At 37.0% G+C, this 27,685-nt stretch overlaps 1 protein-coding gene across 2 annotated transcripts in view; it reads left to right on the top strand.

Annotated features, from left to right (window-relative positions):
• LOC117430647 (TSC22 domain family protein 3-like) overlaps positions 1–12,400 on the top strand; it is a 45,285-nt gene extending 32,885 nt beyond the window's left edge. The window contains exons 1-3 of one of the 2 annotated variants that reach the window (XM_059001077.1): positions 8,906–9,211; positions 10,093–10,144; positions 11,034–12,400. In XM_059001077.1, coding sequence (XP_058857060.1) covers positions 9,090–9,211; positions 10,093–10,144; positions 11,034–11,285 — 426 coding nt within the window. In that variant the 5' untranslated portion in view covers positions 8,906–9,089 and the 3' untranslated portion in view covers positions 11,286–12,400. Of the gene's footprint in view, positions 1–8,905; positions 9,212–10,092; positions 10,145–11,033 lie in introns of those variants that run through there. The other variant, XM_059001076.1, reaches the window with a different exon arrangement.
• The last annotated feature ends 15,285 nt before the right edge of the window (positions 12,401–27,685 follow it).

Raw genomic sequence — 27,685 nt, 5'->3', positions numbered from 1 at the left:
ATTCTTGTAAAAATGGGCTACAAATGGGACAAACTGTATTTTTTTTGTACCTGTATTTAGTGGTTTGTGAAAATACTGTTACTGCATGAAAGGAAAAACTTAATTATAAGTTACAGGGAATTATATTAGTAAACTGTATTTTGTGTCAATAGTGTAAAAGAATACTTGAAAGTTACTGAAGGAACCTGAATTGCTCATCTGTTTGGAAATGGTTATGAATGAAACATGTGAATATGCACTGTGTTTTACACAGCTTGATTTACAAGCGACTTCAAAAGGTCAACCAGATGTCATGTCATTTTGTGACCAGATCTGCTAAGGCCAACTCTCAACACATCAGCACTATATACTCCACACTGGGCAGCAGTGGAGTAGTGGTTAGGGCTCTGGACTCTTGACCGGAGGGTTGTGGGTTCAATCCCAGGTGGGGGACACTGCTGCTGTACCCTTGAGCAAGGTACTTTACCTAGATTGCTCCAGTAAAAACCCAACTGTATAAATGGGTAATTGTATGTAAAAAGAATGTAATTGTATGTAAAAATAATGTGATATCTTGTAACAATTGTAAGTTTCCCTGGATAAGGGCGTCTGCTAAGAAATAAATAATAATATAGGAGCACCATTTAATTGATGGTGAACTATAATATCCATTATTACTTCACTCGTTAAAGGGTGTAGCTTATGCGGTTAGAAGAATATTTCCCTTTTTCTGTTAATTTTAACTCTTTTTTTGTTAACAACTAGCTTACTCACATATTAAAACATGCTAAACCCTTGTTAATGATTAGTTAATATATTGTAATATATTGTATTTAATGTAATGTGTTTACATAGATAATGCAAGTTAAGTTGCTTACTATTAGTGATTTTTAATAGTAACAGACACACTAGGAAATGAGCTGTTGCAGACCTGTTGAGACATCTAAACAATTTCTGATTTAAATAAAGTAACATTAAATACAAGCTTCATTTATAAATGTATAAGAATATGTTAGAAACTACTCTGTATCGCGGTTTGCAGTTTGGATGTCGCTCCTTTCACAGGGCTCCACTGTCTCTGACTGGAGACATTTCCAGCTGGATTCTTGGTCATGTGCTCTTTATGCTTACACACAAATAAACAACTGGAGTTTGATAGTAAAACAAGCACAATCCCAACCTCCTTCCCTTTGGCAAGTCTCCCTCCCTTGAGCCACATTCTGTGTCTTTCTTTGACCTCCTTAGTTTCCAATAATCCTAGCCTGCCCTTTCTCGCTGGGTAATTCACACAGTTGCCATCGTGTCTCCAGCTTCTCACCGATTTCCTGGGAGCTTGAAAAAAACAATGACGTTCCAGCCCCCCTACTCTCCTAGCCTTTTCAAAAAAAGGGACCGGTAAGTGATCATAGAGACCTAACTTTGCTGTTGTTGACCTTGTGTGGAGACAAGGTACTAATGCTCTTATACTAATGTTGTTAAGCTGATAGGACGCACCGACTTAGTTTAGCACATTTTAATTAATACAATACATAATATATCCAATATGCTTTGCTGGTAGGCACTGCAAGTGGTAAGATGGACATGTCTATCTGCAGAAGGACCCTACAGCTACAGACAATGCATGTGAGGGCGTAGCATAGAGTGATAGAGAATAAAGAAAGAGCCATTACTGCATTGAAATCTATAGTGTGGTAGCTGAATCAGCATTCTGGAATTAAGATGAAACGAACAAGCAAGAAACGAAAAGCACAACCAGTGCTAATGGGGTAATTCTGATAAGAAGCAAGAGCCTTTAAAGTCTTGATTATCAATAATTTGAACTGGTAGTGTCTGTTGGATATAATAGAACATATAGTGGTCCTCCCAGTCAGAAAATGGCAATTACGTGGTTGCTACTGTACAGGGTAGTTAACATATCTGTATTTAAAAGTGTCACACATAGAACTGTTGTGTCCTTTTACATTGCCAGTGTAGACTTATGCAATACTCCAATAGCAAATAAATGTGTACATCTGTTTGATCACTGGGAGCAATTTGAATAAAGATTAAGATGATAATGAAAAGATAAAGATTTGGATCATTATTAAGACGCAGGTTGATGCATCTAAATCTAGTGTTACAAAGGTGCAAAAATGATTGTCAGTAGTAATTTAATAAAGAAATAACTTCCTCAATATTTGAGGCTAACCAAGATTTTTTTTTTCAAATTTGTGTTTTTGACCAATAGGCTTGGTTATTTTTTCTTTTATATACAACATAAAACGCATTATGCATCAGTGTCTGAAAACTTGCTACTGAAAAGGTAGAACATGAGGAGCTGTAAATGTTTTTTTCAGCACCAGTTTATCTCCTTCAAGCTTACAACCAAATATGACCAGCCTGAAACAAGTTCTGACCATTGCTGGTAATTAATTAGAGCAACAGATAGCATAAAACAAAAAACTATGTAATGTATAAAATACAAATATTTAAAATTGTGTTGGGGAAACAGGAGAGCCTGTTTTACTTACTGTGTCGTGGTCACAGATCAGTCCGCCACCTCCCTGCCTCCCCAGCTCAGCAGGCTCATCCAGGGGGTGAAGGCCAGGGGTTGTCCACCTGTCAGGCATACTTGTTTGTCTTGTGTCTTTTTGGAGAGGTGGCGATGCAGAAAATGTTATAGCTGTGGGCCAAAATTAAATGGTCATCACATTTTAACGTTTGGTAGCAAAATATTTTACATATTACGGGTGCATGGCTGGCTTCTGAATAAGGAATTCCATATACTCCAGGGCTGTGTTTTTAGTAGAATTATTAAGACTTGCTTTCTTATTTGTAGCAAACAATAAGGCCATCTAGCCAGCCAGAAACTAGTTTATTCCAGGTTATTGTGACCTGTCTCAGTTTTAACTGTAATTAATTTAGAGATTTTGGAGATTTACACACAACAAAGATGCAACTAATATACTGTGACAGGTACACCTGTCTTTCTGAGCTACCCCCTACGCTGGGGCAGGGATGTCAGTCTAGCAGTCTCTGTTATCGATGGAATTAATAATCAAGATCGCATTATCCACAGTCCTTATTCAAACAAGTCCTTCACCTCTCCACAACGGAAATATTATATTTTAAATTTAATGTATTTTGTGGCCTACATCCACAAGCTGATATATCCTGAATTTTCATACATGTGTGGTCGTAATGCCAGGTACAAATTAGTTTTGTTTTCCTACAGTGACACCAGCTTATTGGTGTGATTTCTCAAATTAATGTATGGTAGAAAGAAACTTGAAAAAGGTCCAAATATCCCAATGATTTCCCATGTTGAGATAAGCCCTATTAATAAAGTGAGTCTGGAAACAAGTTGGTGCAAAAAATTATTTGCCTACAAAATAGGAATACTCATTTGAAAGTCCTCTTTTCTGTATTATTTTGTACTTCTATTTATCCTTATAAAAGTGATCATGTTTTTTATATCTGTCAATTGAATGCAACCCATTGTGGACAGCTCTACCATGAAACAGTGGCATTTGAGAAAGTGAAAAAGAATAATGGAACACAGGGTGGGAAATTGGCTATAAATTGGAAATTAAGCTTAGGTATTGTAAAGTCTAATACAGGTGTGTGACAACACCTGATGAGAACTGGTCAGAATCATGCCCAAACAGAAGAACATTAGGCTCACAAAACAAAACAGGCTTTTATTATGAATTGGGGTGTAACAGGGAGTGCTGTTTGGTCTTGCCAGTTCCCTTCACAGTACATCCTCTGTTAGACACAAAAGAGCAGAAATTGTGACAGCCAAATATTTCTGTTGGCTCTCAGTATCCTGTATGCCTGTTTTGTCAGTTGAACGGTGCCTTTAATGTTCCTTATGCATATTTGTTTATTTGTTAAATGTCTTTATATCTATTTAGACAGAGTAAGTGAAGATGTAACACCTTGTTAGAAAAGCACAAGTAAAACATTTTCACCAAATCAATTCTAGTGTACCAAAATGCACAATTCAAATGAATCCATTGGCAGCTATAACATTATATTAAAAATACATTAAACAAAATAAAAATAAAAAAAGTTGGATTCCGGTGTGGCGTCTTGTGTTGTTAACCGACTATCAGTACACAGTAAAGTAAAGCTCATTATTCCAATACAGAGTTCTCAGGAAATTCCAAGGGGTCCCTTGACGCCCAAGCATGAAATCAGTAGTGGCAGGTAGCATTGCCTCTAATGTGCTGCCGTAAAATCTGGTTAGTCAGCATGAACATGTTAACAGAATCTTCTGAGTGTTAACATTCTCCATGAGGACGCTTATATAATAGAATCCCCTTTCAGAAAATAGGAATCAAATCATTAAGATTGTCAGTGCAATTCTCTTTGGTTTCTATTAGCATCCATTAAGGGTGCTGCTGTATGTGACGTTCTGCTACAGTGTGTGTGTAGATATAAGTCTGTTATTACTTCTTCTCCTTCTCTATATGCGGTGGCACCGGGAAATTCAACTGGATGGCATCAACCGCTTATTTTCTAGGGGTTATCGCGAGATAACCAGAATTACAGAAGGTGTTTGATACAATCCAGGGTGATTGCCCAGCGCTAAATAATCCCGTTGTTATCAAATGGTGCAAGTAAACTCAAATAGACCCTCCACAATCATGTGGCACTTTTCTTTCTGTGATCTGCAAGGTGGCCTTACAGAATAGCTACAATCAGTCAACCAGAACGAACAGTGTATCATATCATACAAACATTGAAACACATATACTGCAACCCAGGACCCAGACTGTCACACAGTAAACCCCAGTTATACATATCAAATCGACATGGGGCTACACCATTGGACAGGAGGAGTACCAACACTTGTTTCAGGGCAGTGTATTTTCAGTTATAAAATAGCTTGGACAAACCAAGCATTTCACCAAGATCCATGTATTTGGATGTCACTTGCCAATCAAAATGTCTGAGCCCTCACATCCATTTACCAATCACAATAACACTCTCCAGACTATTTGTGTGGCTATTTGTGTAATAGAGACACTTCCAGTGTGTGTTCATACATGTGCCCTGTCAAGGGTCCTTGTTCTTGTACTTAACACATAAAAATAAGAAAACAAAAACACAAAGTAAATTCCATCAGACAATACTGTGTGGATAAATATTGCCCTGCACCACTTGGTACCAAAAACATCTGTGTTTGTGGCAGCAGATGCTGGGATGGTGCTGGGTTGTGATCGGGGGTTAGATGCGCAATTACAAAGACCCCAGTGTCTGTGCATGGTGTGGACTGTGGTAGTAAACTTTGATGAATATGTTGACTGTACGCAGAAGCTCAGAACACACAGCTTAGCCCAGCAGCTTGTACTCCTTGTGCACTGGCTATGGCTGGCAGCGATCAGAGGGAGTGTTTGTTGTCAGACATTGGGAAAATAATATGAAAAAATAGTAAATTATCCCCTAGAACTTTAGATATTACTACATTTGTTTTGTTTTTAGAAAATCCCGTTTACAAACGAGAGGTGGCCATTCAGCCCATCTTGCTCGTTTGGTTGTTAGTTGCTCATTGATCCCAGAATCTCATCAAGCAGCTTCTTGAAGGATCCCAGGGTGTCAGCTTCAACAACATTACTGGGGAGTTGGTTCCAGACCCTCACAATTCTCTGTGTAAAAAAGTGCCTCCTATTTTCTGTTCTAAATGCCCTTTTATCTAATCTCCATTTGTGACCCCTGGTCCTTGTTTCTTTTTTCAGGTCAAAGAAGTCCCCTGGGTTGACATGGTCTATACCTTTTAGGATTTTGAATGTTTGAATCAGATCGCCTCGTAGTCTTCTTTGTTCAAGACTGAATAGATTCAATTATTTTAACCTGTCTGCATACGACATGACTTTTAAACCCGGGATAATTCTGGTTGCTCTTCTTTGCACTCTTTCTAGAGCAGCAATATCCCTTTTGTAACGAGGTGACCAGAACGGAACACAATATTCTAGGTGAGGTCTTACTAATGCATTGTAGAGTTTTAACATTACTTCCCTTGATTTAAATTCAACACTTCTCACAATATATCCGAGCATCTTGTTGGCCTTTGCTGTTCTTGGCTGCCTTACATAGGTCAAGGGTGAAAGACCTGAATTTAACTCTAAACATATCATAACCCCTAAGTATGAACCTTTTGTTGTTTTTTGAAAATGAAAATGTGAATATCTAGTTGCGATCGTTGATGGTGTTTATTTTAATGATTTAAACAGCTGAAATCAAGCTTCAGCTCTTTTGCTGGATAGGCTGATTTTCCCAGCAGAAAAGGGCTTCAGTATCTCTCCACACCTGACTATATCAAAGGTGAAGTGAGGAATAATTCTAAAAGGTCTGAAAGATGACAGAACAGAGGGGCAGGGATCTTCACAATGAGCCCTTCTGTGTAGAGGTGAAGCACAGGACAGAATGTGAAAGCCCTTAATAACCAGACTGAAAGGTGCACAGATTGATATTTTCAATGTGCGTTTCGCTGTTGGCCTCTAGGGCAAATAACTCTAGATGGATTACATTGACTCAAGTAGTTGAACCAGAATTTACCCTAACGAGAAACATCTCTCTTATTGATCTTATTGACTTTCCATTTTCATTGTTTTGCTTTGTTTCCCTGCTTGAAGGTGGAGTGTATTAGAATCAGGGTCTGCCCCATCAGACAAAGCTGTGGTTAGCCTCGGTACAGTTGCATAGTTTTTGGTATTTACTGCAACCTAGACCTGCTTGAAAAAAGCGGAATACTGGTTCTGTGTGATATAACGGTTATCGGCTTGGAGGTTTGGTAGGCTCAGCTTGGATAGAAAGAAACCAATATCTTATTCAACCACAAACAGTTTGTAAAGATGTTTGAGTATAATTGAGTTCAGGATCATTTATTTGCTGTAACGTCTAAGATTACATCTAATTCAGTTGGCACTTGGCATTATCAAGTCAAGTTTGTTAATGTGAAGCTTCTACATGAAGTCACTACATAAATGTATACAGTAGTGGCAGTATGGATTATTAAACTTATTTGTTAAAAGAGCTTTGTAGCTTAGGTTAAGGAGCTAGGATGACATCTTAATGGTTTGCTAAGAAGTTTTCAGTGTCTATATTTGAAGAACATAGCAAAAGACTTCTAGTTGAACGTTTGTCTAAATACAGTATATTTCCGTTACTGTAACTACAATAGAATATTTGAGGCTGAACACCTTTACTGTATTGCATGTAATAACGGATATTTGTATGCAAACAGTGTAATAAAAGATGAAAACTAACTGTGCTACAACTGGCCAGCAACATAATGCAACTACATTTTGTACACATCAGTTTTGTTCACTGAAAAGTATTTAATTACAAGTGGAAAAAATAACTAAATAATGGAGCTACGTAAACCTGAAATCAAACCGCTGGTTTAAGACCCCGATTAGGACTAGTCTTGGACAACTTTACCTAAATTAACATCAGGTAGTCCAAGATTAACGCTAATCTGGGTCTGTGAAACCAGACAAAAGTGTAATTTTAAATTTTATTTATTTGAATATGTGTTAACAGGAAGAAAAAAAAACAACAACATATTACTTTCAGAATTGTCCAAGATTTTGTCATTAAAACAAATGACAGGTTTCAAATATAATAAATCCATGATCTCTATAATAAATCCTAACTCTGTTGTGAATGCTGTATTGCATTATTTTCACTAGAGGGCATACTAGGCAAAAACACACTGACTGCTACTTGAATACTAATGTATTGGAACGCGAAAAAGATTGGAATGGAAAATACCATTCCCGACTGAACTTTTTTTTTTTTTTTTTTTTAAGTATGTGTTCGTCGTTCTACAGCGTGCAAAATTCTCATATCTCAGGGGGTTACTTTGTGAATACATGAAATAGAACATGTTCTGCATCCAAGGAAAACAGAAGAATAATGTAGCAATATCTCAGAGAAAAACGGTCAGAATGCAATATAAAATACAGTAAATGTATTTAAATATGTAATGACTAAGTAATTGGACAATGGTAAATGATTTACGCGATGTTATTGGAATAGGTAGCTTTCTATAGTGCAAGATACACGTAAACAAAAATACAACCTACACGATGTCCAAAATGAGTTGCGAGGTCTGCACATTGTGTACAGATATTGATAAGAAGTAATTTAGGTCTCGGAAACATGCCACCTTGTCAATGGAAAATTACAGCGCCTCTCTCGTGCATCGGAAGTCGTTAAAGGCAAGTAAATAATGAACAAGTTGTACATTTTCAGGTATAGTAGTTATTCCAAAAGAAAACTGTAGGTGGCAGCACAACACCAAACAGTCCTGTGTTGAAAGTGTTAAAAATACTGTACCACTTTAGTAAAAGTATATATCAAATCCTAAATACGTACTGTATTTACATGTATGTATTTATTTAATTTATTTTGTAACATTTCTAAACCTGTAAAATATACAACAATTTAAATGTAAATTACATTTTAAACGTGTTGTGGATAGATGGCAATTCTGTCACGGATTGCATCATCCTTATGAAAAGGTGCTGCTGCAATTCATTGCAGTATATAACGACGTAGTCTTGGAATTCTAAGATGCAATAAAGTACATTATAGCTCAGTAATATTAGTTATTTGCAGTACTTCTCATATTGTTATTTCAGTGTTATTTATATGTATAGGTACGAAATCGTACTTCCCAATACAATCTAAGGTGTGACTATAAAGAATGACCAATCTTGCATTTAATTGTGCTAAGCGGGTATATTACCATGCACGGGCAAAAACACGTGTGATGTAACTGGGTAGAAGTCAAGTTGGTGTTTACTGTTCTTTTTGCAGGGTTTAGGGCGGGGGCAGGGTAAAACTCTTGCCAAGAACCTGATTAGAATATGATGCTTTCGTGTACTTGGTACATGATATGACGTCAGGAGGCGGCCCATATATAACGAGACAAGTCTCAGAAATAGATTCAGTTTGTTCAGTGGTAGTGCTTGAGGAGGAAATCAGTCATTACAGTAAAACTTAACGAAATCATCTTGCAAACTTAACAACAAAACGACCAAGACTTTCCCCAGTCAGTTTCACGTACGGTTGCAAAAGTGGCGAGGAATATAATCCAAACGGGTCTCATCCTGAATATGAGCACAGAAATGTTCAAAACACCAATGGAAGTTGCTGTTTACCAGCTGCACAATTTTTCAATCTCATTCTTCTCCTCGTTTGTTGGGGGGGATGTAGTCTCGGTGAAGCTCGACAACAGGTAAATATAAGTGTGCATGTGGAAACTGTAGCGTTGTTGATTAATAAAACTGTACCCATAAAAACCGGAGACGCGGAATTTTCAAACTCTGGACGCAGCATTATAATCAGTGTTTGTTTTGTTTTATTGCAAATATATAATCCTTTTTTTCAATATGGATGTTTTTTAACCTCTAAGAAAAATGTACTATGTCCTACTGTCTTGGTAGTCATTGTGAAACTGAAACTGAAGTCGTTTATTTGATTAAAAAAATGTGTGTATTATAGTACTGTCCTTGCTAAATTGATAGAGGCTGATTTAGGAAATACAGACGCTGTTATTTTAGCAAAGCCCGTTGATAATACGCTTTTGACTTTTGTAATGCAGCATTTAACATTAGCCTGGCTTAAAAAAAATAAATAAAAAAAAAGCAGTTTAGCCAAGCTGTTTCACACAATGCTGTTGTGTTGGTTGCATAAGGAGGGGGTTTCCTTGGAGTCGCCACGGGTTTGTCAGTTCAGTATATTCTGGTTTGGACTGGTTCACATTTGAACAAGGGAATTCGCAAGACACATTCCCGAGTACTTAGCACGACATGGGAGGTGCATCTTTATTTAAATCATTGGCATTCAAAAATCGTAGACAGGGTTTGATTTAATGTCGGATTTGTTGTAGGGTAGTATAATTGCATTCGACTTCGTAACAAAACAAAGAAGCTTTTGACGAAATACTAACTTTACACGCTTGTTACAATAGGTATACATGCCATTACAGCATTCGCCATGTATTATAAATTACTATTTTTTTAGACTGTATACTGACAGTGTAATGTGGTTTCATATTCTTCCATAGGTATTTGTAGCAAAACATACTCATTTTTGTTTTTTTTTCTTATTTTGCAGTGCCTCTGGTGCAAGCGTCGTAGCCATTGACAACAAGATCGAACAAGCGATGGTAAGCTGACACTGCAGAATTTACATATTGCAATACTAGTGTATCGTGAATAATTTTGATGCCTTTTTTGTTGGGGGACCCCAAACGGTACATATCCGAAACGTATTGTGTGTGTGTGTATATATATATAATATAATCCAATAGAAAAACAAATAAACAAAAAAAACTATTTTTTTTTTCAATGTTTCCGTAACCCGTAGTTCTTATTTTATATAAATTCAGACGCAGTGCAGATGCAAACAGCACATGTCAGTGTTTGCAGTAAATGTATTTTTAGTTGCTTGTTGCTGGGCAGACCTTTGGCTGCTTCCCCAGTTGGCTATTGTCTCGTTGGACGCAGTTATTGGATGGAGCTGTGGTGCATTACAACTGCATAAAGCAAGCAGATTCATGTCATCATCGGGGAGAGAGAGCAGGTGGTGTAATAACCCTGAAGCTGATCAGTTTTTCCGCTACTGCAGTGCCGCAATGTTAAACCTTGCAGTGTAGCCTACAGTAAGCCGTCAATTATTTAAATGGAGCAGCAGAACATTTTAACGGTGTCTTAAATAGTTTGTTTACGCATGGTTTATATAAACGTGCATGTGTTAAAAACAAACACAGAATGAACTGTCATATAGAACACATCTTTAAGATGAATATACTGTATTGTGCCGCACACGTTTTTTTAGACGTTTTTTTAATTCTGGGCTTCTGCAGACAAGAATCGTCTAGAACGTGCTGGAAAGGATATGTAGCTGAAGTTCAGGGGAAATTAAAATGGGTGGCGACAGGAAGCAGCAGGTCCTTCCTGAGAACAGAGTTCTGGCAAGGCTGCTAGCACAGCTGCACATGCCAACTGCAGCTGTATTATCCAAAATGCTAATGGGTACCTTTTTTTTCTCCTCAGGATCTTGTTAAGAATCATTTGATGTATGCAGTGAGGGAGGAGGTGGAAATCCTTAAAGAACAAATCAAGGAGCTGGCTGAGAAAAATTCCCAACTTGAACGGGAAAATAGCCTCCTGAAGAACCTGGCAAGCCCAGAGCAGCTGGAGAAATTCCAGCTACACTTGCCCTCGGACGTCCCTGCGCTAATGGAGAACCAACAAGGAGTGGCAGAAACAGAGGCATCCCCACACACAGTCGGCTCTGCGGTGTAAGTGGCTCTGTCTTGGGGTGGGCAGAGCCACTAGACTTTCAAGAAATTGACCTCCTTTGTGTTGTTGCACAACTACAAATGAGCTGGTTGTACACATAAAACAAAAAGACGTTCCAATGGCATAGCCTGTTTTCTGTGTATCAGGCAATCTCTAAAACAAAAGCATTGAGAGAGGTTGCGTTGGGACAGGGAAGAGGCCTGTGCTGGGCACTACCCGTATCTTACCTCCCAAATGTGGGAGAGGATATCTGAAGGGGCTGGCCGAGTGGACGGAGCCCGGACACCCAAGAGGCACATCTTCCGCATCACAGAATCATGCCAAGGAAAAAGAAATCTCCAGAGAGAGACGGACCACCATCCTTCCACGAATGGATGCCCTGGGATTTATCGTTTCTGAAGAGCACTTAGAGAATCTGGAGCTTTCACTTCGACATGACTGTTAACTCTGCAACCGTCATCTTTTTTTTTATTTAAGGAAAATAAAACTCCTGAAAAACTAGGAGGGGACTAAATAAAACTGATCCAGTCAGCTACACTGATTATTTGTGATATATAATAAGTCACTTGTATACTCTGCAGTCGGGGTTATGCTGCTTTGGATATTACAAAATAAGTCCTTTTGTAATGAAAATGAACTGTCTGTAGAAATGTTAACTGATGTATATTGATTTGGGGAAGAAATCTTACAAATTTGCATTGCACTGGAAATGTGTACATAGTATAAAAAGAAGTATTCCAAATAGGGATGCCATTGCACAAGATGAAGAACAGGAGTGTAAGGTGCCAGGTGCACTCGCAATGTAAGAATTTTTTTCTTTTTATATCAAAACATTGTGTTGACTTGAACTCTTAAAGCGAAAAACAGGTGTTGACTGTTGTCTGACAAACCCACACATTTTCAACCGAGAAATGTGTTTTAATAGTGACCAAAGACTTGTCTAGCTTAATTACGAACCAACAAAGACCACACTCGCACAAAGAAGTCTTGTTAGCACTTGTAACCGTAACATTTAGGATATTGTTGCTACTGTGTCCTTGTGACTGACTGCAGGTATTCACTTTGATGTATAAATGCAAGATGCACATTGCAATAAACATACCTACGTTTACACAAAAGCCATTGTTTCTGTCTCTTTCTTAATGTGCAGATGTTGGGAACTTGGTTTTGCCCAACAGGTACATTTCTTTAGTTTAAATATGACAAGCATGAAGATGCATACACTTTATTTGCCACATATATACAAGCAGGCATCTGAAAGCACTTAAAATCAGGCTTCAGTCACTGTATAAGTGGCGGCCATTTTGCAGCCACATTCTATACTGTCAAAATGGGCAAATTATGGCATCAGTTTTAATTTCAGTGCCAGTTTTGAGGGTACTTTTTGTGATGCGGCCCCACTTCTGCTCAAACTGGACACGATGCTGTGTAGTACTGTCCTGCACATCTAACCATGTACCAGAAATGAAGGCAATGTCTCATCTTCTTAACCTTCCACACATAAATGCTGCCAATCAAACACAAATTGTCAGTTTTACATGTGTTTAAAAAGCTTTCCTAGACCATACAGGTCTGCAGTGTAGAACAGAAGACCCTCCACCACACACACACAAAAAAAATGACAATGATTCGCGAACACAAGGAATATGACAATGAAAAGAAGCACACTTTTCAATTAACCTGACACTCACAATTTGACTGGCTTCAGTAAGTCTGTGCCTTCAGAAAATAAGATGTGCTGCAAGGTTTGTGCCCATTTGAGACTGGTTCGTCTACCTTTAAGATAGAGTCTATTTTAAATCACATGAAAAATCAAGTAATCATTATAACTGTGAAACTGATGAAGTAAAGACGGCTAAACAAGGCACATCAAAAGCGTAACAATTACTACACACAATAAAACACTTTTGATTTTAAAGCTAAAAGTGCTTTTTAGAACAGCTCACGCCCTTGCAAAGCAGCAAGACTATTCTGATTTTGAATGGATGTGTGACCTGGATGAGGCAAAAGGATTAAAAAGTGGGGAAAACCTATAGAAATTCTAAACAGGGGCAGGAGTGTATATATGCTATTGCGAGGACCCAGCATCCAGCCCAGTTAACCGGAATGGGAACTGCTAAATATTTGTCAGTTATCTCGGACGGTTCTACAGATATTTCAATTACTGAGGCTACATGAAGTAAGCTATCAACAGTGTTATCCACACACAGACTTTATTGGGGATTGGAATGTGGGGAAGGCAGATGTGAAAAAAAAAAAAAGAATATCAGTGTTCATTTTTTAGGAAAATAAATTTGAAGACTAATATTTTAGGGACCCCGACAGCTGTTGTTGATTCTGACTCAGGAACTTCACATAAGTTTGCATAAGGACTAGCAAGTTTAAAAAGGTACTAGTCTTAGGAAACAAATTCAGATCAGATGAATGTGTGGTGCAAATAGTCAACCAGGTGTGGATGTCCAAGTTAACAGAGAACATCTTAATGAACACACTATATGATATTGGCTATGATGCTTGATCTACAGGACATTCTATATCTTTAAAAATAGCAAAAAACAAACAGGAAAAAGGAGACCAGAGATAAAGTTGCTTATGCTAACATGGAGCTGAGAAAATGGATTTTAAATCTTGTAAACACTCCTTTAATGAGGGTAATTAATGGGATAGTGGGGGACCCACTTTACTGCATTTAATAAATCTCATACTAAAAGAAAAGTTTTAGACAAACTGACAGCATGTTCCTTCATAACTTAAGTGCCCTGTTCGGAACAAAACATTGAAAAATATCATTTTGAATTCTCCCTGTTTAGATTATTTGTTATGCACTGCACTGCTAGTGAAGTGGTATTGCAGGCAAATGGTCTAAGGGTAAAAGCCATGGACTGAAAACCTTGCGTAGAACAATTTCAAAAGCAACTATTAGATTGAAATATATTTAGTATCCAGTCCAATTACTGTATGGACATTAAGTCCCGATTAGTTGTAAACGTGCAATTTCCTGTCGCCCCTTTGTATAAATTACCAGGGAAACTGTACTCTTCTAAAGTTCATTTTTAATAGCGAACAGTAATAATAACCTATGTTCTGCTATGACATGTTTTAATGTTAAGGGAGTTTGTTTGCCTGCACACACGAGAGTTTTGTTTTAACTTGCTTGATGCAATACTCTCACTTAGATAATACTTTCTGGTGCCACTTTCACTTGGCAACAAAAACTTTACTGACAAAAATAAAAAAAAAACTGCCTTTTTCACAGCTGTAAACTTTATAGAAAGGGTGGCAATTGGAAACAGCAACAGAGATTCCAGCCTACCAACTCGTAAATGTTATTGCACACTCAAAAGAATATATGATGCACTTTAGAAAATTATTAATATACAGTATGCTCCAGTTATAAAACATGTAATGCATGTTTTACAACTTTAAACATTAATTGAACTCTAATCAACAGTGCAGTCTGGTACAGGACGTCAAGGAAAGATACTTCAGCAAAACAACATCACGGTTTATAAAATTATGACTTTTATAATATTATTAGACTCAAACTGGTTTGGAAGTTATCCAAGTCTCATGCATGTGTTTCTCATACAGAATTCCACTGTGGAAGCTTTCTATGGTGGAATAAGCTGGAATCTTTACCTCTCAACTGGTTTTTAATAAGTCACCAGCAGCTGGGAATATCTGGATAGGGCTAGTGGAATACAGCAAACCAGAGTGTCTGGACTTGCTGTCATTTTGAAACCTGAGATGGAATTTGCTATCCAGTTCTTCAGTCCCACCCAGCCTAAAACAAGGCATGTGCAGAGCCGGCAGGAAAGTATATTTGTTTTCCTGCATACACAACATGTCTTTTCAATGTTGAGGCTGCCTACCTGTTGTCTGAGTTTAGAAACAGTATGTTGCTGCAGTATTCCCTAAATAATTGCACTTTTGAAATTGCAAATAAAAGAACTGTATCCAAGAAATCTAAATCTACTGTAATGCTATATTTCAAAATATTTGCATTGTTATTTTATAATAGTTACCTTATAAGCCAACAGTGAAAATAAGAGGCTTATTTCCTGCAAGTCGTTAATGGCATAACAAAACATCATGCAAAATAAATGTGAATCCCCTTACACCTGTGGCTGTTTCCTGACATAAAAGAGTCGATTATTGCTTTTAATAGTTTGTACAGTTTATTGTTGTACAGTAGTTCATAGTAACATTGCAGTCCTTTTTAATGTCTACCTCATTACCATTAACGATTGTACAGTATTTATCGAGAGTACTCATGACTTTATTGTAATGTTGCATTTTACCCCCTGAAAATACTACAGCGTGCACGGGGGTAGGCAGCAGTAGGGCTGGTAGGTGACGTAATCACACACAGAGACATAAGCCCGATATACGCTCCTCGCAAAAGAGCTATGCTTTAGTGCGAGAGGTCCCCGGTTCGCGCCCACCCTCCGCCTGTGTGTGGATTGCCTCGCCCTGTGTGATGCGTCTGCTTGCGTTAACCGAGATCACTACAATACATTTTACTCTCTCTGTGTTAAAATTAGAGGGTAATTTACTACCAGCACCTTATCTGAAGCACTGATTATAATATAATAATGTTCAATAAAACAAAAACAAAAATATTGTCTAAAATGCAAGAACAAATGACATTTGAACCTCAACCCTAGATTCAACATTTCTATAGTACAAGCAGTTCTGGCTCCCCAGAGCAGGCAGGCAAGGCTCCGTTATAAACTCCTATCTGCTATTAACCACAGTATTAGCAGTAGCAGATCACATGATCTGAGCACGGGTTTTAATTGGAGGGGTCCAGAGAGTTTTTTCATCAGTCGTATTTATTTTATTTTAGCCCTTCCCCAACAGTATTTGTTTATTTTCCCCAGCGCAGGCAAACTCGTTCACTCTCTTTTCGCCTGTACAGCATATAATCATTTATTTAAGTCAAATTAAGTCGATAGGATGTGCTTGATTTTTTTTGTCTGCCTTTCTCCTGCCTTAAAAACTTTGTTTAGAAAATATTGTATGCAAAGTGTGTTAGTGACGTGGTCTTGAAATCTAAAAGGTATATTCATGTTGTATACAGTGCATTTTTCAACATACGCTGACAGTGTGTAACAGTTACATTATTAGAATAAACTATGATGGGCTACTGTTTTCTTTTCTCTGCTGGCTAGTGGAGAGAATGCGTTTAACAGCCGAATTGGGGTAAAAGCTGTTTAGATTGCACTTGTAGATATTTTGATCTACCCTTCCTACTATGCACTGGACTTGCCTGACCTAAGCACCATGTTACTGGATCCTCAACTGATGCACTATCCTTGCACTATTGCATACTAATATGTCATGTAGATATAACTTGTTGTAATCCTAGTTCATATTGCATTTTAGTAGCATTATTTGCACTTACTGTAAACTATGCCGTATTTAACCATGTACAGTACTGCCCTGTAACACCTGTAAGTCACCTTGGATAAAAGTGTTTGCCAAATAAATAAATAAATAAATAAATAAATAAATAATCTGAAAAGTGTTGTCAGTCACAATATAATTCTACTGCTGCTAAGGGGCGTAATGGGACCCCCAAACCCTCTGCCTTTTTTCTGCCTCAGAGAACACGGTTAGACCAAAAGACATAAAACCACAACTTGCTCAAATCCTTAAAGTAAGCTTAAATCACTTCCGTTTCTAATTTTAGACATTATCTAAAGTAAGAGTAGGCTAGACAAGTAGTGATGTCATTGGCTTGGATTACAAAAAAAGCTCTAGACTAGATAATATTGTCAGTGGAAGTTAAGGAGGAAATGTTTTGCAGTGTAATTTAGGTTACTCCAACTAGAGAGAGAGTGACATTAGGATGGGACTGGTACAGGAATACATTTCTCTTTGTTTGCAGGAATGGATGGAAACAGAAATTAAACTGACAGGAACTGGTGGGACTGGGAACAAAGAGTTTTAATGAGAAAGGATGGGAGCGGAACTGAAGGCTGCAGGAATGGGTGGGAGCAACACTGAAGGCTGCGTAAAGAGAAGTACCAAACTTTAGTTTGTCAGACAAGTTACAAGAACTTTAGATGTTGTAATATTAAACCAATCAAATGCGTAGTCAGACTTCTGGGTATCCATATATTTACCAAGACAGACACTATAACCCTTGTCTTGAAGACATTCTTTAACCTTTTTTTCTGTGTGAAGCAAATGTAAAAAAAAATAAATAAATAAAATCGCCAATTTGGAAACCCTGTTCAGAGCCCATATACTAAAAAAAACAGTCATGCTAAATTTGTATTGTGTCACTGTCAAAAATGCTTTGTTTCTAAACATATTTCTCTATATTTGCAAGAAGTTTTAAAGCCTGCTGATGACAGGTAGATGTGGGGGTTGGTTGGTAAAATGCTGTCATGCTGTTAAAATTAGCTGTCATTACACATTTTATTTTTAGGTTCCTGTTTTACAGGACATCTGGGATCCAGTTTCTCACAAAATCATTGTCAGTGGCAATGGTTCTGTACTATTGTACATAGCAAAGGCAACTACAATGCTAAAAGCTATTGTAGTCTTCATATTTTGACATTTACTGAATCATTTGTAGAATCATGGTACCATAACAGTACAAGCACTCTTACATTCCAGGGCCGCAGTGCAGTATTTCTATTGCTGGTAATACTGTACTCTGCTCAGGGTTTTCTAGGGTTTCGTCCAGGAAATAAGCTGTATTTATAATAAGTGGTAGTTTTCAATCTGTCTGGACTCCCAATTGGGGAAGCAAAGAAAAGCTTTGCTTACAGACCAAAGAAAACACACATGGTAATATGCTTTTTAAAGCTATTTCCAATCACAACAAGGGCATTTTTCTTTATACTTTACTGTTATAAACAATACTCAAAAAGACAGCTGAGAGCTCTTTGCAGTTATGCAACTACAGCTGTTCCAATGTAAACCCATGGGTGTGTTTATGTGTGTGGGTGCTTGTGTCTATGTTTGAGTTTGTTGTTTACCATCTAGGAGCTTGAAGTTGTTTATGTTTTAAATAATTTAACCAGATTAGTAAAGAATTGACACATAAACAGAGAATTTCCTAAAAATAATCTCAAGCCATGTGTTACTTGGTGCACAAGTGTCAGGGTTTTGTCTCGTCTGCCACTACCCATAATCAATTTTTGAGTGTCTCAGCTGATTTGTGAACTGACCTTTCAATGTTGCAAGCCTGAAGTTTGGTTTAGGTCACAAGTGAAAGTTCTCAATGAAGAGGGTTCTACAACTGAAAGCAAACCAGTTAGCAGTTACCAATGAGGGGGCCAGTCTTCAGCCAGTCTAGTCATTACATAATAAATTACACCGATTTACGTCAAGGTGTGTCTTTCTCCTCAGGTATACATCAATATATATTTATAAGAGGTGATGACACAACTGTCTTTAATTACTGGCCACCCCAAAAAGGATGAGGGGAAAATAAGGACAAATGCAATTAGGGAAAAGCAGGCCACTCTTGTTGTATATATGGATTACTAGCTTTATCTCTGTGAACAAGGCGATACTGGTAAAGTCACGCTTTCTTGGTTCCCATGCAGCTCTGCCAAGATGTCCTGAGAAGTACAACTACTTCTCCTACCTGTGTCCAGGGTCAAAACAAGTAATGCTACTTTGATGATGGGAACCAGTCCCTAACTATCCAATCAAGGCAACACACTGTATGTGTTGTAAGTACAGAAACCTGTGTCCAGCTTTCTTAATCCTTTGTAAATAAATAGTCTGCTTGCTCTTCCAGGCTCAACAATAATGACAAGTTCCAGATCTTAATCACATTAATTTATTTATTTTACCCCAAGTTCCCAATTTAGGGGAGTCCTGAAAAAACTAAATAACTTACAATTTAATTTTCTTTACATACCCTATCCTTGCGTTCTATGACAAATACATTTTTTTTTGTAATATTTGTAGATTTTCAGGTTTTTCCATGATTTTTTTTTGTTTTTTTTTTAATCTTCCAGAAAACAGTTTTTCATGACAATACTGAAGTGAATCTAAAATTGTGGGATATCACATTTTACTAGAACACCCCTCAATTCATATTTTCAGATGGTCCTGGCAAGATTTTAGCAATCATATTTAGGTCGCGATATAACATAAAATTCAACAAATACACATTGCACGGTTCAGCAATTGCAGTACACAAACCTAATCCACATTTTCGCAATAAAGGGGGCCACTTTAATACCAGTTCCTTATCAGGGGTATTTTGAAAAACTTTTTTTTTTTTTTTTACTGCTACCCTAAAGTGTAAATTACTCATTTTTTTTAAAAGGTGAAAAAAAAGAAACACCAACAACTACTGAGAAAATTGAGAAACAGAAAAACTCTACCTCACCTAAAAGACTTTAAATAAAATACTTGGTGTTTTTTTTTTTCTAGTTCTTTTTATTACTGTATAGGGTATTTTCCGTCTCCTTTGGAGATGTACAGTTTGGAGGGAAATACTTTCACTGGCTTTCTCAGATATATGCAGAAAAACAAAAAAGCAGTTATGTGTTAAAAAAGAACAGTCTGAAATGTGTCTAGTTCCAACATGAACAAGCATTGACAAAATCATAAAGAAATACATCAGCATTTAAACAAGGATGGCATAATAAATCATAGACGGTACCATATCAAATGGTTACTCTCTATATGCTGTATCACATACTGACATACTCTATATTATATTATAGAGACAGCTTTTCCTCACAAAGCTGACAATTGATTACACTCAAAACCACCAGACTAGTGTGTCATCCTGTCTACTCACTTTGTGCTTGGTGTTGCTGGTGATTATGTAGCCTGTAATGGTTCTGATAAAGTTTCTTCAAGAAAAACTATGGGATTTCTAATGATACACAAAGGTAATTTAACTGGAAGGGTAGTTAAACTTCTAGATTACTGCAATCTGCTGTTGTGTGGAATGAGTTCCATCATTTTTTATGAAGTTTAAGAAACAGTAAAAAGAAATTTAATGCCAAACATTTCAACAAGAAATCTATATGAATGTCTTCAAATGATGCAATTGTTGGAGATTCACTATGCCTGTATATGATTTTAGGGTGTGAACTCCACTCCCGGTTGATTAAAGTGTGAATGGTGGGTGTTTGCTAACTATCTTTAAATGGGACATTAAGCTTGCAGAGGTATGAGTGGCTAGTTTGTCACATAGCAGTGTTTTGTGGTTGTAACCAGCAACGACCAGTAACTCAAAAGGACAGCAGAAAACAAACAGCTCCACGTAACCGCTGCTCAAGAGACTGATGCAAAGCAAGATAACTGGAATAAACTGCCACAGATTACGTTGAGCGACCTGCCCACATGTCAATATTACCACAGCCTTGGGACTGAACTATAGACTAAAGAGCAACTTTGACTGCCAAACCATCAACTGTGAACACTCGGGGTCAGTTGCAGCAGACCAGTGGTTGTTCATTTCAAGGGGACTAATCAGAGTATCCAGGTTTTTAGTTTAGTTGAAGTAAAATGGTGTGTGTGTGTCTGTGTTGTAGTGCAAATATAATTAGACCACATTACTTCACCCTCTTCATATAGTTTATTTACATAATCGTATCATGTTTAAACTAGTATTAATCTGTCATATGAACGGGAAGTGGAATCTACCAATCTACACAATTCATGTGCTGTAAGATAATATACATTTACAGGTCAGCCTCCTTTAGGTATTGTTAGCCTACTTGATAAAGGCTGTTTTGTATTTGTACTTTCAATAATCATAGTACATGGGTGTCATATTCTTTAAAATACCCCCCCAGGTATACCAAGAGAAACACAAGGATGAAAAAGAAACACTAACGTAGCATAGTATGTGAAGGCACTGTGAAGTACAATGTATGAGGAAGTATGGTAAGCAGAGCAATAAAAACACTGTACATGCACAGCATTAGCACTGAAAGTATTTGAAAAGGTAATATCGAGGGCTTAGTACCAGAGGGGCATTTTCATAATTTTACAGGAGAGCAAAAATAAAGATTTTGATTGTTTGTGTTCAATTGCCATTGATCAGTACATGCACAGTACCAATAATTTTGAAGAAAATTAAAGAGTTTAAAATATTTTTTAATTTAAAACTTCAAAAAGTAAGAATAGCACCAGAAATTTTGCTTAAGTTAGATTTTCCATAATAACACACTGAAATGAATACCCATTGCAGAGAAGTGTGTTTCTGTCCAGACTTGTAATAACAATTAATAAATCAATATGTATCTTTAAAATATAAATGTTCACATGTACAGTCATATTTCATAAATTATACTTAAATACTACTGTAAAATATAAATTTACAAGATTTTCTACAATTGACATGGTCTGGTTCTTATTCTGTATTGAATTGATTGCTTGAATACTCGATTTAACTGAGTAAAATATTCACAAAAGTTAGATATTGTTTTACACAAAGTTATATTTTACAGCTTTTTTCAGCCATTTTGAATCATCTGCTGTCACTCAGCCATCCCACAATGCAACACTCAGTGCCAGGAGGGTGTAAGTGTGCTAATTATGTCCTCCTGGCACTAACCTTACCCCAGATTTTGCAGTTGTGTCTTTATTACTTTCTCACTTTATTCAATGCAGTTTTTATGAGGGCTGCAATGCTGCAGCAGATGTTTAAAACACCTGTTAAAATACATGGTGCAATATTATTTCCTGGATGATACAATACAGACATGGGATTATAAAGAACAAAGTTTTCATGTGTATAACCTATATTAAACAGATTTGCATGCAAATATTGAGAACATTGTTTAACTGATGACCCCAATGAGCGAATCAACATTTGTCACGCTGAAATTAGGTTAAACAATGGTACTAACGTTAATCCAACCAGGTTGAATCATTAAAATCACCGATGGGCACATCAAGTGAACTAAATATGGTACGCTGCAACTGACCTGGGAGTCTCGACCTACTCCAGTCTCATTGCATTTCAATCGGAACGACCACGATTTCAAACTACACCCATGGATCAGTTTTATATGAAATCAAAACATTAAATAAATGCAAGAACAATTAAGTAGGATCGTTTGCACACATCCAGGAATCTTAATGTGACCATTAAGAGACCATTCACATTTCTACCAACCAGGGATAGAGTCCACACTCCATTGTATAGGGAATCTCCAACAATTACAATATTGGAAAACATTGAAAAAGACTTCCAGTACATGTCTTTATACAGGCGGTCTGGTTGCCTGTCTGGATGCTGTTTGTCTATATCAAAGGTCTTTGAAAAAGGGGAAGTTAGGTTAGTTTATTTTAACAGGGGGATTTCCTTAATCCTTTATACCTTGTGTTAACAGATGCAGATGTTTCACTTTCATTTTGACTTTATCTGTTTGTGTCTTCTCGTTACCAGGGAATGGATCGATGCAGTGATAACTGTCTGGTTCATGAGTAAACATGTTTTGTGCTGTCCTTGTCTGTTCCCTGTTGATCCTCCCACTAATCAAAAAGGTCAAAACTGATTCTTGTGATTTTATTTGTAAGTTCGAGGGACACAACCTTGACAGAAATGTTATAAAAATACCATCAGGATACCATGAATTCCAGTTTATAAAAAATGGCCATCATTATACATTTAATGCATGACATATGGTAGATCTATGAGAATATATGTCTACCAGCAGTTTGACACCAGGGGACAGGGGGAGTGGGGCTGATAGCTGCCATTGATTGGTCAGGGTTAACCTGTGTAACCTGTTTTGCTGTGAAGTATTGCTGACCTGTGCTTTTATGCAAAATAAAAGTGATCGCTGCTTTTGCTTCCGTTCTTACCAAGTAATCACAATATATTTGAGAATGACTTTACAGTGTGCATTTCTGAAAATGAGTAAATAGCAAATGAATCTGTTTGATAATTTATACTCCATTTATTAGAGCATTTCAAAACACTAGGGAATCCTCCTGGATTACAACCACTACTTCTTTTCAGGGGTAATCCCAAAATAACCATGGTTAAGTGGTTGATGCAATGCAGGGTAATACCTCAGTGCTGGTCAGCAGAACAGGGCACTAATGATTACATTATAGAATCCAGCAGAATTACACCGACCGACTGTATAAACGTATAGTATAACCATGAATTTCATTTCCACATTTCCTTACAAACGTAATGCTGTACACCACAGCGAAATGAGTGTGGTCAAACATAGCTAAGCATGAGCTTAGCAAAAGTTACATTTACCTGTGCATAATTTTTTTTTTGCACTAGTGCAAAAAGCTTCATTAACTGGGCCCATGGTGACTTCAGCAGCATCTCCCGGCATACAAACTACTGCTGTTAAACCCATTGGCAGAAACAATCTGAAATATACTGACGTGTTCCTGGTCTATGCTGCATCTCAGGAAGCTCTTCATTAGTAGCAAGTAAGTTTAAAAAAGGTGGAAAAATCTACAGAATACATTAGCATTATATAGTTTGTGGCAATTCTGAAAATGCAGATATGGAAAAATCATCAAGTGTGGTTAAGCTTTTTCCATGACATTACATAATGTTTCTATAATCTGATTCTAAATACACATGAGCCAAAGGTTTATAAAAAGAGCATGAATAGGACAACTGTACTGTAATGGTCTTGCATCAAGGATGGAAGGATCATTTAAATTGTTGTTCTGAGTAAAAGTTAAATATAGAAATTGTGGGAGTAACTCTCCTTCATGGTCTGCATACAGCCTGGAATAATTACTGGTAATTTCCACCATTTACATTGTGTCTGCAGTCTAAGAGCCAGCCAGGCATACAACAGATCTAATAAGAGAAGGGAGGTGACTGAAAGCTTCCTCCTGGCTTGCTATTAAAATTACATCTACCTGTGTCCTGCGTCTCATTTTCATTATTACACTAGTGGGGAGAAATTGCCTAAAGAAACCACAAGTGATGGAAACACCTGCATGTTTTATAGTGTGGTTTGCATTTAAAACTCCAGTATTATACTCCTGTAATTCTGACTTGTATGCATCAGTTTAATGATGTTTATTAGCTAGAGGAGACACCCATTTGATAATGAAGATATCTCAATTATAAATAAAAACGTTTGCCCTGAAATAGTTTTAAAAATATTGCATGCAATGGTACCCCCAATGCATTCCACGCAATATTGAATTTTAGCCTCAGTCCATTCACTTCTACTTATGCTATTCTCCACACACACAGACGTTCAGCGTCCTACAACCCTATATCATATACTGCAAGTTTATTTATTTTAATTTAAATAATTTTTGCCACTGCTATCAATACTGCTTGTTCTATTTATGTTTAGAATATATTTTAAAAAATTACAGATGGGTTACAGAGGGAAAAATATATTTTAAAGGATTATATAAACCATACTTCAACTGGAAATATCCACCAGAGGAACTGAATCTTGTATCTTGAATAACATTTATCACAAAACAGTGAAACATCTCTGTATGGGATGGCAGAAGCACTTGAAATGTATTCCCACCTGGGAAGCCATCCAGTCATTTTCTTATGGTAGACGTATTTGTTTTGGACAGCACTGGACTTCTGTGTAGTGTCAACCATTTGTTTCCATGCCCAAAATGTATTTCAGATTGCAGAAATCACGAAGTATGATAGTCAAGGTCAGCGAGAGCTTTTTAAAAATAAATACAGAAGATACAGTGGTTGATTTGCTTGATAAAAATAGCATGCCTTACTATGGGTATGAATCTGTTTGGTGTGCCGGGTTCATATACATGTAAGAGAAACCAAATAGTGCACTTGTGTGATGCCTGTGATACTGTTGCCAATGCTAATAAAGAACAAGTACTATTCAATCCCTACCTAGCCTCCCGTTGTCTACCTTTACCTAAAATAAAATGCTGTCATTTTTGACATTATTGATTCAATTAACAAATGTCGGGGATTGCAAGGCACTTTTCTCCCCGCAGGGAATTCCTGTACCTTTTTCTATTTAGCTGCGGCTAAACCTTAAGTACATGCAAGGTTTCCATGACTCACAAATACCACACGCATTCCTGCAGTCTTCTGTATGATGAAGAAGAGATCATAAAGACACGTTTGAACCCAGCAATGCAGGCCACTTGAATTTATGATCAGACAGCTAGCTGATACCAGGTTGTGGTTTAGTGATAGTCAGACAAAGGAGATATAATGCAATTGGTAATTGTTTGTATTACCTGCAAGTATGTGCCCCATGGGTGATCATTTATTTGCTTGAATCTGACTTTTATTTCTAGAAATTGTTTGAAAAACATCCGGATTTAAACTCTGAACTTACACCCAACAATCTGAGCTCCACCACAAAGGCACTTTGCTCATTTATAGAACAAGAGTTATTTACAAAATTACAGGCTCTGCTGCAGGCATGTTTTATTATGTAAGCAGCAAAAGGCACGCAAGTAAGACACTATCATTTTGTATTTGTATAAAGCAGGCAATCACAATATGTATAAATTAACTTGTATTTTTTAATGTAAATACAGTTTGCAAGGTTAATGTTGCATTTCACTGAACATTAAAAGATAATAATAAAAATGCTTATTTGAGTTGAAAGTAATTGGAAATCATACCCTTTCGGTTCCATCAGCAGCAGACGGATACCTATGTGTTTTGAACTGAGATTCTGACAGTACAAGTTCAATAGAGAAATCCACCTGGTCCAGTTATTCTGATGGAAGAAGTTACCTAATGATGTCCAATGAGAAATATCAAAGAGACCATTTTTAAACAGTTGATCATTGAAAAATAAAATAATTTTGGCAGAACAAAGGGCTGTGAATTAATTATACTATCAAGACAATACTGAATGTACAGTAGGTTAATTCATTTACAAATTACAAATATAAAAAACGTGATACATATAGGCAAAACAGAAGCAGTCCCCTGTTAGATCTTGGAATGGGATGTGATTGAGTTATACAGACATGGTACAACTAACATGGTAGAAGAGTCTACAAGGTCACCTGTACAGTAAAATTACTTGCATCATCTTTCTTATATTATTTTGGGTTCCTATAACATTACAACAGCATGGTAAATTCATAATAGAAATGCATGAATCTCAAGACAAAAAGTATAAAACCAATTACACAGTGTAACTAAATGAACTAGTTGTAGAGGTGGAGAAGTGATTATGATGCTGATGGGTTTCAAAATACCATGATCCACTTGTTGGTGGATTTGCTGCAGCACTAAGTTGATGCCCACAGCCTTCATAACGGATAACTGGAAAAGTTTAACCCGAGTAAAAACATGCTTGTTTTTGTTCACAGCAGACTGAGATTAGTGCAGTCTCCGTGTCACACGCAAGCCTTTTATGAGCCGTCAGTCAAACTTGTGAGTCAAACAGTTTCCACCCTTAATTCTTGGCTCCAAAATGAAAACAAAACCAATCTATACAAAACACTTCTACGCAAATTACGATGCTTTTTTAAGGCCGACACAAGCAAATTATTAAGAACTGTGACTGCAATGTTAAATCTAAATAATCCATTAGAGTGCTGAAAACATCAACTCGCATGCTTGTTGTATGTTTGAGTGGGAGTTTGCAAGTTTGTAACAACACATTTCCAGCAATACATTGCAATACCATATAATTACAAGCAAATTTTGCTGAAGAAATCTTATCCAAACCACAGGATTACCAGCAACAAAGAAAACACAATGGATTTGGAATAAACATCCTAATACATTAGCACACAAACATTGATGTGGTACCTTGATTTTGCCAAGATTCATTTGGAATGTAAAAATATAAAACTGTTACCAGTCTGGTACAACTATACCAATGGCTCATGCCATTACCTTATGCCTAATAGTTCAGAACCATGGTATTGCCACTGTAGTGCCACTGCTGCATTGCCATTGATTTAGTGGTGGTTAACATGCTACTTTATCATCATTATTATAATTTCCAAAATGTAACACATATCCTGAGAAGGACTGAGAATCCATGGGTTGTATCTCTTGTATAGCGCACACTGAAAATTACACTACAGCAAATTATTAAATGTCCACCGTGTGGTCAGCAAATAGTTCTGCTAGAGTTTCTTCATGTTAATACACTGATATTTGAATGGTATGGTAATGCTATTTTTCTGTAAGGGTATATGTAGAATATAGGTGGCTGCTTTAAAGGCAGCTAAATCTCACTGCTAATTCCCTGCATTTCCACTGCTTTTTAATTGCAGATAGGAGATGGTCTGGGTGTGAGCTATGTTAAGTACATTAGTGAACACCCATTGACTTTTATGAGAGTCTCGCTATTTTTTTTTTTTTTTTTGTTTAAAAGGTGCTTTTGTTTAGATTTAAGCCTGGCGGTAATATAATAGCGTGCGAGGCAGGCAATAAAGAGGGATATTTAATAATATGTAGCACACAATACAAGTAGTGGAAATCATCCAAC

This window comes from Acipenser ruthenus, chromosome 26 (assembly GCF_902713425.1).
Source record: "Acipenser ruthenus chromosome 26, fAciRut3.2 maternal haplotype, whole genome shotgun sequence".
Lineage (NCBI taxonomy): Eukaryota > Metazoa > Chordata > Actinopteri > Acipenseriformes > Acipenseridae > Acipenser > Acipenser ruthenus.
Note: the sequence above shows the minus strand (reverse complement) of the source record. Positions and strands in the feature narration are given on the sequence as shown.